The sequence below is a fragment of the Oncorhynchus kisutch genome, linkage group LG17, assembly GCF_002021735.2.
Source record: "Oncorhynchus kisutch isolate 150728-3 linkage group LG17, Okis_V2, whole genome shotgun sequence".
Lineage (NCBI taxonomy): Eukaryota > Metazoa > Chordata > Actinopteri > Salmoniformes > Salmonidae > Oncorhynchus > Oncorhynchus kisutch.
Genome location: NC_034190.2, coordinates 1,921,671 through 1,932,319, shown reverse-complemented (window position 1 = coordinate 1,932,319; position 10,649 = coordinate 1,921,671). Strand labels below are relative to the sequence as shown.

Genomic DNA, 10,649 nt, shown 5'->3' with positions numbered 1-10,649 from the left:
GAAGAGTTCCAGTGTTGGACAGTCATAGCCAGCTAGCTAACATAGCATCCTTCTGTTATAGCCAGCTAGCTAACATAGCATCCTTCTGTTATAGCCAGCTAGGTAACATAGCATCCTTCTGTTATAGCCAGCTAGGTAACATAGCATCCTTCTGTTATAGCCAGCTAGGTAACATAGCATCCCTCTGTTATAGCCAGCTAGCTAACATAGCATCCTTCTGTTATAGCCAGCTAGGTAACATAGCATCCCTCTGTTTAGCCAGCTAGGTAACATAGCATCCCTCTGTTATAGCCAACTAGCTAACATAGCATCTCTCTGATATAGCCAGCTAGGTAACATAGCATCCTTCTGTTATAGCCAGCTAGGTAACATAGCATCCTTCTGTTATAGCCAGCTAGCAACATGGCATTCCTCTGTTATAGCCAGCTAGGTAACATAGCATCCCTCTGTTTGAGCCAGGTGTTTGAGTAGGCTAAACTAGCTAGCTGCATTTGTTAGCTAAGTAAGTGAAAGTGATATTTTTTTAAACAAAATATAGCTAGCTCTCTTTCTTTTTCTTGCTCCTCCATTTTTAAAATTAATTTGTTAAAAACTGTTAAACTATTGTCTTTCTCTCTCTCTCTTTTATGCACTGCAGTGGTAGCTAGCTGTAGCTTATGTTTTCAGTACTAGATTCATTCTCTGATTCTTTGATTGGGTGGAAAACATGTCAGTTCGTGCTGCAAGAGCTCTGATAGGTTAGAGGATGTCCTCCGGAAGTTGTCATAATTACTGTGTAAGTCTATGGAAGGGGGTGAGAACCAAGAGCCTCCTAGGTTTTGTATTGAAGTCACTGTACCCAGAGGAGGATGGAAGCTAGCTGTCCTCCTGCTACACCATGGTGCTACCCTACAGAGTGCTGTTTAGGCTACTGTAGACCTTCATTACAAAACAGTGTGTTTTAATACATTATTTGGTGACAGGGTACCTTTTTAAATGTTTCACTATTTTATTTTTAAGATATTGACTGAGGAATATGGTCCTCCTCTTCCTCCTCCGATGAGCCTCCACTGATATATATATACCTTTCTTCATTTCAGCAGTTATCTTCATTGACATAGTTTACCATATGGCCAACTCCTTGCATTAGGCGCTTTTGTGACTCTGATTTATCCTTTGATGTAGATGCCAAAGATGTATGTGAAGGATTCAAAACAAGGGTATAAAGAAGAATTATTGGACAATTGCCTTATTAAGAGAGTAAGACAGACTGTGTTGCATGCAGTATGCTAACCATGTCAAATGAATCCCTCTGCAACTTTGGTGTCCACCTACATGTACCCGATGTGAAATGGTTTTGCTAGTTAGCGGTGGTCCGCACTAATAGCGTTTCAATCGGGGACGTCACTTGCTCTGAGACCTTGAAGTAGTAGTTCCCCTTGCTCTGCAAGGGCTGCGACTTTTGTGGCGCGATGGGTAACGATGCTTAGAGGGTGGCTGGATCGAGCCCAGTTTGGGGCGAGGAGAGGGACGGACTGTTACATACAGTCCCATTTCAAGGTCGACCAAGGAAGTGGTTAATAGACGTTTTGCTATAAAGAAACCCTCAAATTTACGGCATTGTTAAATCGTATTAGCCGAAAAAAGGATCGTATTTCATGGCTATCGTTCCGGATGGTAATTTCTCTTGTCACAACTGTGTCCACTGTTATGTCATGATCTCTTTATCCATCCGTTCAGAGCATTGCATTATTAAAAAGCAATGCCTTTATATGACCTTGTATTGCAATGTGAAACATGTATTTCTAGATTAAACACTGATTCAGTTTGGTGAAATAGTGACTGTATGATTTTGTGTGTTGTACTTATTAGTCAATTGAAAATGTGCTTAGAGTTTTGAAACAACTATCTTTTTTGATGATCTGTCTGAGTTTTTAGTAAGAGTTGTTAAAATGTTCTACGTGCTTGTGAAAATTGCACCAAAGCGACAAAAAAAAAAGTAAATGTTCTGTTTACTCTGATATAATCTGTGGAATTTATGTTTGTGTGCATTCTATTAAAACACCACTAGAGATCGCTGTTGTACAGGCTTCTTTTACAGCGTTAACATCTCCTCTTGAGTTCTCACGTCTCACAACAGTCAGTCGTGTTGCTCCTGAATAACTCGTTTTAAATCACAGAGGAGGAACTCTGTGTATATTAGTAGCAGACTACTAATGTAAAATGTGTCTGGAAAAAAAAGTAGGAAGAGGTAAGACTGTTCTAAGAAAAAGTCCCGAGGCCTCTAGATTATGTTTATGTATTTGTCAGATCACAACCTGTTTCAGGCCATCTGGTCCTTATTCCTAAATCTCTCACAAAATACACGCTTGCTAAATACATTTGATCATTCACCTAAATAGGGTAGGCTACATTTAAAATATATATATATTTGTAAGGTATCTTGTAAGATTACATTTACTCTCATCACTATCAAATAACATTAGCATTTGCTTACATTGTGAAATAAAATACGTAAGTAATCACACAGCTACACTAATTAGGATCCATTATGGCCTGCCTATTATGACTTGTTGAAATATAAAAAATAAAAAAACAATAGTGCTACATTTGTTTTAACGTAAACATCATTATAAGAAACATAAATAATGATCCTCATTGGGATGCAAACGACATACTGAAACATAGTTACAGCAGCCCACTGCTCAACATCACCGTCTTTCCCCTTTTATGACGGAAAAACGCGTCCCCTCCCGCCGCACCTTCTATCGAGACGCGCAACGGCAACCTGTAGAACGCAACGCGAGTTGAAATGCACAGCGGTAGCGGTTGTATGAATTCTGTCGGAACATATCAGCTGATCTTTAGGTCGTTTTTTTTCGTTGACTTTTAGACTAGATTCATTCAACTGAACACAACTAGTTTATTACCAACATAAAAAAAGATCACCTGTAAAATGGATTGTTCTTCTGAGGCGGTGCAGTTGCTTTCGGATGAAGCCACCGCTCCATTGGAATTGAAAAAAGGAATGTCCATATTCCTGGATGTAAGTACTATGTATGACTTGAGGCATGCGGTCTTCATCCAGAAAGATGTGTATTGTTAACGTTATTCCCCTTGATACTGTGACTGTGAGACCGTAGGCTATAGTTTCATCGACAGGGAAAACAGAATGCTTAGCAGTTTTGCCAAGTTTCAAATAACTTCTCGATAGACTAATCGATAAAGAAATGTATTCATCATTTTTTAACAGATTTTACATACCTCTCTTAATTTAAGCAGGACAAATGCAATGCATTTCATCGGAAAATGTCAATAATATTTCCAATCCGTCCTTCTTGGGCTATGATGTTTCATTTATAGGCTAGCTACTTTGTCTTACGTAACTCATAGATTCATTATTTGTATCGCTATATATTCCATACATGTATACGTTTATTTATGTATACTTACACTATATCTATTCAATGCCGTATATTATGTAACACATAGATGAATGATTTTACACGTTTTATTACACTATTCTGTGTCTGTAAAATCACCAGAGGGTCTGTCTGCTGGCAGGGCTGGCTAGCACCAGACGTGTTCAGTTCACAGTGTTATAAAGTGAATTCATGTGTGCCACCCTATTCCCTATATAGTGCACCACATTTGACAAAAAGTAGTGCACTGTGTAGGGAATAGGGTGCCATTTGGGAGTACTACAAAAGTTGACCTTTTCCCATTAATGCATCACCTGCTGGGTGCGTCATAGTTGTTTGACCATCATTTGGCGTGTTAGCACTTCTAACTCATTCTCACCAATACTTGCTGCTCCAATTAGCTGAATTGATTTCACACGGATCCCTACAGATCTTTATAATGTATTTGCTATATAAATAATGGACATATTTTGTAGGCTATAGACAGGTTGGTGCACAACTATGGGGCAAAAACAGACGGGGTTGTGGGGCAAAAACGGACGGGGTTGTGGGGCAAAAACGGACGGGGTTGTGGGGCAAAAACAGACAGGGTTGTGGGGCAAAAACAGACAGGGTTGTGGGGCAAGATAGACGAGGTTGTGGGGCAAAACAGACGGGGTTGTGGGGCAAAACAGACGAGGTTGTGGGGCAAAAACAGACAGGGTTGTGGGGCAAAAATAGACGGGGTTGTAGGGCAAAACAGACAGGGTTGTGGGGCAAAAACAGACGGGGTTGTAGGGCAAAACAGACAGGGTTGTGGGGCAAAAACAGACAGCGTTGTGGGGCAAAAGCAGACAGGGTTGTGGGGCAAAAACAGACAGGGTTGTGGGGCAAAAACAGACAGGGTTGTGGGGCAAAAACAGACAGGGTTGTGGGGCAAAAACAGACAGGGTTGTGGGGCAAAACAGACAGGGTTGTGGGGCAAAAACAGACAGGGTTGTGGGGCAAAACAGACAGGGTTGTGGGTCAAAAACAGACAGGGTTGTGGGGCAAAACAGACAGGGTTGTGGGGCAAAAACAGACAGGGTTGTGGGGCAAAAACAGACAGGGTTGTGGGGCAAAACAGACAGGGTTGTGGGGCAAAAACAGACAGGGTTGTGGGGCAAAACAGACAGGGTTGTGGGTCAAAAACAGACAGGGTTGTGGGGCAAAACAGACAGGGTTGTGGGGCAAAAACAGACAGGGTTGTGGGGGCAAAAACAGACGGGGTTTGTTTCGATTGAAATCAGTCATAACACCTCAAAACACGACATGGTATCAAGAACAACACGAAAGAAGCTGAAACGATCAAAGATTCCCCTCTTGGCAGATTCTTGACCTCGTTGCTATCTGACCACTGAGAATCATATCAAAGCACGGCACCAATGAAAGCGCATCATTTTCCTGATGTTGTCAGCCAACTCCCGTCTATTTGCATAGTCTGGATTAATGTCGCCAACCTCTCATACATCCATGTGGTTTTGTAGATGAGGTATTCTGTTTTATAATCATCTAATGATGAAAGATAGCGTTGCTTTAATCAGAAGTCTGTATAATTAAACAGATGCTTTATTCCTGGTTGGGGTCATTAGTCATGGAAATCTGGTGATGAGTGATATTGAATTGAAATGTCAATACTATTGACATTACATATCAGTACCAGTGATTCATTTCAGCCGGATCCTACCAGAACAGGATCCAGAACAGGATCCGGAACAGGATCCAGAACAGGATCCAGAACAGGATCCAGAACATGATCAAGAACAGGATCCGGAACAGGATCCAGAACAGGATCCAGAACAGGATCCGGAACAGGATCCGGAACAGGATCCTGTTGTGTGTCCGGAACAGGATCCGGCACCTCTCAGTTTCGCCGGACGTGTCTTTTTCCCCCAGCGCATTTAAGCCACAACCACGCACCGTTATTCAGAGAGGCGTTCTTCTACACTCTCATTGGCTAGCTAGCGTTGTCTCACTCACAGCCGATCAGCGCAGAGACACAGTGACCTTCCAAGATAATTGAACAATTAGCGACCTACCGTAATGCGGGCCTATGATCATGTTCAGTAACATTTGCCCATGTATTTATTTTCAATGAGTTGTAAAAATGTCTCAGAGAACTGTGCTGAATTCCCTGTATTGAAGGTCACCTAAGTTAACCCGAGACTACTACTTAACGTTACTAGGTCGGTATTTGAAGTTGTTTTTATTGTCATTAGTAGTCTGTTATCAGGTTAAAACATATGCTTATTATTCACTACGCTCCAGCCATTGAATCTGTCTTTGAGCATTAAGGGACGTTAATGGCTAGCTCAGTCCACAACATTATGTTGTTTTTCACTACGCTCCAGCCATTGAATCTGTCTTTGAGCGTTAAGGGACGTTAATGGCTAGCTCAGTCCACAACATTATGTTGTTTTTCACTACGCTCTAGCCATTGAATCTGTCTTTGAGCGTTAAGGGACGTTAATGGCTAGCTCAGTCCACAACATTATGTTGTTTTTCACTACGCTCCAGCCATTGAATCTGTCTTTGAGCGTTAAGGGACGTTAATGGCTAGCTCAGTCCACAACATTATGTTGTTTTTCACTACGCTCCAGCCATTGAATCTGTCTTTGAGCGTTAAGGGACGTTAATGGCTAGCTCAGTCCTTAACATTATGTTGTTTTTCACTACGCTCCAGCCATTGAATCTGTCTTTGAGCGTTAAGGGACGTTAATGGCTAGCTCAGTCCACAACATTATGTTGTTTTTCACTACGCTCCAGTCATTGAATCTGTCTTTGAGCGTTAAGGGACGTTAATGGCTAGCTCAGTCCACAACATTATGTTGTTTTTCACTACGCTCCAGCCATTGAATCTGTCTTTGAGCGTTAAGGGACGTTAATGGCTAGCTCAGTCCACAACATTATGTTGTTTTTCACTACGCTCCAGCCATTGAATCTGTCTTTGAGCGTTAAGGGACGTTAATGGCTAGCTCAGTCCACAACATTATGTTGTTTTTCAATTTTGAAGGGAAAAAGGGAAAATGTTATTAATCAATGACTGAAATTTCCCGCTGTGTGATATTCACTTCCAGACTTGGAGAGGCTCAAAGCCTTGTAGAACTCCTCTCTGAATAGGGTTAGGCTCAAAGCCTTGTAGAACTCCTCTCTGAATAGGGTTAGGCTCAAAGCCTTGTAGACCTCCTCTCTGAATAGGGTTAGGCTCAAAGCCTTGTAGACCTCCTCTCTGAATAGGGTTAGGCTCAAAGCCTTGTAGACCTCCTCTCTGAATAGGGTTAGGGCCTTGTAGAACTCCTCTCTGAATAGGGTTAGGGCCTTGTAGAACTCCTCTCTGAATAGGGTTAGGGTTAGGGCCTTGTAGACCTCTCTGAATAGGGTTAGGCTCAAAGCCTTGTAGACCTCCTCTCTGAATAGGGTTAGGCCCAAAGCCTTGTAGACCTCCTCTCTGAATAGGGTTAGGGCCTTGTAGAACTCCTCTCTGAATAGGGTTAGGCTCAAAGCCTTGTAGACCTCCTCTCTGAATAGGGTTAGGGCCTTGTAGACCTCCTCTCTGAATAGGGTTAGGGCCTTGTAGAACTCCTCTCTGAATAGGGTTAGGGTTAGGGCCTTGTAGACCTCCTCTCTGAATAGGGTTAGGGTTAGGGCCTTGTAGAACTCCTCTCTGAATAGGGTTAGGGCCTTGTAGAACTCCTCTCTGAATAGGGTTAGGGCTTTGTAGAACTCCTCTCTGAATAGGGTTAGGGCCTTGTAGAACTCCTCTCTGAATAGGGTTAGGGCCTTGTAGAACTCCTCTCTGAATAGGGTTAGGGTTAGGGCCTTGTAGAACTCCTCTCTGAATAGGGTTAGGGTTAGGGCCTTGTAGAACTCCTCTCTGAATAGGGTTAGGGTTAGGGCCTTGTAGACCTCCTCTCTGAATAGGGTTAGGGCCTTGTAGAACTCCTCTCTGTATAGGGTTAGGGTTAGGGCCTTGTAGACCTCCTCTCTGAATAGGGTTAGGGCCTTGTAGACCTCCTCTCTGAATAGGGTTAGGGTTAGGGCCTTGTAGAACTCCTCTCTGAATAGGGTTAGGGTTAGGGCCTTGTAGAACTCCTCTCTGAATAGGGTTAGGGTTAGGGCCTTGTAGACCTCCTCTCTGAATAGGGTTAGGGCCTTGTAGAACTCCTCTCTGAATAGGTTTAGGGCCTTGTAGAACTCCTCTCTGAATAGGGTTAGGGTTAGGGCCGTGTAGAACTCTTCTCTGAATAGGGTTAGGGTCAAAGCCTTGTAGACCTCCTCTCTGAATAGGGTTAGGGCCTTGTAGAACTCCTCTCTGAATAGGGTTAGGGCCTTGTAGAACTCCTCTCTGAATAGGGTTAGGGTTAGGGCCTTGTAGACCTCCTCTCTGAATAGGGTTAGGGTTAGGGCCTTGTAGAACTCCTCTCTGAATAGGGTTAGGGTTAGGGCCTTGTAGACCTCCTCTCTGAATAGGGTTAGGGCCTTGTAGAACTCCTCTCTGAATAGGGTTAGGGTTAGGGCCTTGTAGAACTCCTCTCTGAATAACGGGGCGTTGGTTTTGGCTTAACCTTTCTTCTGAACTGCGCCGGGAAAAAGACACGTTGCAGACTATTTCTTTCCAGAACCCATTTACCAGGATCAGGTATCCCATTTACCAGAATCCGGTATCCCATTTACCAGGATCCGGTATCCCATTTACCAGAATCCGGTATCCCATTTACCAGAATCCAGTATCCCATTTACCAGGATCCGGTATCCCATTTACCAGAATCCGGTATCCCATTTACCAGGATCCAGTATCCCATTTACCAGAATCCGGTATCCCATTTACCAGAATCCGGTATCCCATTTACCAGAATCCGGTATCCCATTTACCAGGATCCGGTATCTCATTTACCAGGATCAGGTATCCCATTTACCAGGAACCGGTATCTCATTTACCAGGATCAGGTATCCCATTTACCAGGATCCGGTATCCCATTTACCAGGATCCGGTATCCCATTTACCAGGATCAGGTATCCCATTTACCAGGATCTGGTATCCCATTTACCAGGATCCGGTATCCCATTTACCGTGCTTCTACACCTGATTTGCTTGCTGTTTGGGGTTTTAGGCTGGGTTTCTGTACAGCACTTTGAGATATCAGCTGATGTACGAAGGGCTATATAAATACATTTGATTTGATTTGATCCGGTATCCCATTTACCAGGATCCAGTATCCCATTTACCAGGATCCAGTATCCCATTTACCAGGATCCGGTATCCCATTTACCAGGATCCGGTATCCCATTTACCAGGATCCGGTATCTCATTTACCAGGATCCAGTATCTCATTTACCAGGATCCAGTATCCCATTTACCAGGATCCAGTACCTCTCGTGACATGAAAATATTATTTTCAAATGAAATGTTATTTGGCACATGCGTGGAATACAACAGGCGTAGACCTTAAAAGTGAAATGCTTACTCACAAGCCCTTAACCAACAATGAAGTTAAGAAAATATTTTCAAAATAAACTAAAGTAAAAAAGTAACAAAATAAAATAACAATAACTAGGCTAAATACAGGGGGTGTTAAGCGGAGCGACACAGGGGAACCTGTCCCTCAGATGAGGAAACAAGGATGATTGAACCACAATATTTATTATTACACAGGGAGATACGGAGTGTAGATTCGGGGAAGCTCAGATGAGTTGCAGAAAAAACAGATGTGGAGACTGAGGTTGGGGTTGGCTGAGTAGAACAGGGTAAACAGGTCCTCAGGGGAATCCAAGGTAGTTGGCTGGTGAGACGTGGAGACTGAGGTTGGAGTTGGCTGAGTAGAACAGGTCCTGGGGGGAATCCAAGGTAGTGGTGGTGAGATGTGGAACGGGAGAGTCCGGGTGGCCATTTGATTAATTGTTCAGCAGTCTTATGGCTTTGGAGGTAGAAGCTGTTAAGGAGCCTCTTGGTCATAGACTTGGCACTCCGGTACCGCTTGCTGTGCAGTTGCAGAGAGAACAGTCTATGACTTGGGAGACTGGAATCTCTGACAATTTTTTGGGCCTTCCTCTGACACCGCCTGGTAGAGAGGTCCTGGATGGCTCTGTTTGCAATGTAAAAATTATAACTAAAGCAATCAGAGTTCATTCAAAAACAAACAAAAAATGTGATGTGAAAGTAGTGCATGATATCCTAAGAATTGATTCATGTTTGGCTGGCCCGGGGTTATGGTTTGCCCTGTGTTGGGCTGGCCCGGGGTTATGGTTTGCCCTGTATTGGGCTGGCCCGGGGTTATGGTTTGCCCTGTGTTGGGCTGGCCCGAGGTTATGGTTTGCCCTGTGTTGGGCTGGCCCAGGGTTATCGTTTGCCCTGTGTTGGGCTGGCCCGGGGTTATGGTTTGCCCTGTGTTGGGCTGGCCCGGGGTTATGGTTAGCGGGACATACCCTATATAGACCAATGAATGATCATTGCTGTGGTGACAGAGAGAAGTACGCATGTATCTCTCCCTTTCTAGACATGAGCATCTCTCTGCTCTGATAGACATGAGCATCTCTCTGCTCTGATAGACATGAGCATCTCTCTGCTCTGATAGACATGAGTGTCTCTCTGCTCTGATAGACATGAGTGTCTCTCTGCTCTGATAGACATGAACATCTCTCTGCTCTGATAGACATGAGCATCTCCCTGCTCTGATAGACATGAGCATCTCTCTGCTCTGATAGACATGAGCGTCTCTCTGCTCTGATAGACATGAGCGTCTCTCTGCTCTGATAGACATGAGCATCTCTCTGCTCTGATAGACATGAGCGTCTCTCTGCTCTGATAGACATGAGCGTCTCTCTGCTCTGATAGACATGAGTGTCTCTCTGCTCTGATAGACATGAGCATCTCTCTGCTCTGATAGACATGAGCGTCTCTCTGCTCTGATAGACATGAGCATCTCTCTGCTCTGATAGACATGAGCATCTCTCTGCTCTGATAGACATGAGCATCTCTCTGCTCTGATAGACATGAGCATCTCTCTGCTCTGATATACATGAGCATCTCTCTGCTCTGATAGACATGAGCACCTCTCTGCTCTGATAGACATGAGCTTCTCTCTGCTCTGATAGACATGAGCACCTCTCTGCTCTGATAGACATGAGCGTCTCTCTGCTTTGATAGACATGAGCATCTCTCTGCTCTGATAGACATGAGCATCTCTCTGCTCTGATAGACATGAGCACCTCTCTGCTCTGATAGACATGAGC

At 43.8% G+C, this 10,649-nt stretch overlaps 1 protein-coding gene across 1 annotated transcript in view; it reads left to right on the top strand.

Moving 5' to 3' along the window:
* Window positions 1-2,768: 2,768 nt before the first annotated feature.
* necab1 (N-terminal EF-hand calcium binding protein 1) overlaps window positions 2,769-10,649 on the top strand; it is a gene marked incomplete in the record, with an annotated part of 107,765 nt that continues 99,884 nt past the window's right edge. Inside the window, 1 exon segment of the mRNA XM_031795005.1 lies at window positions 2,769-3,025. Coding sequence (XP_031650865.1) covers window positions 2,936-3,025 — 90 coding nt within the window.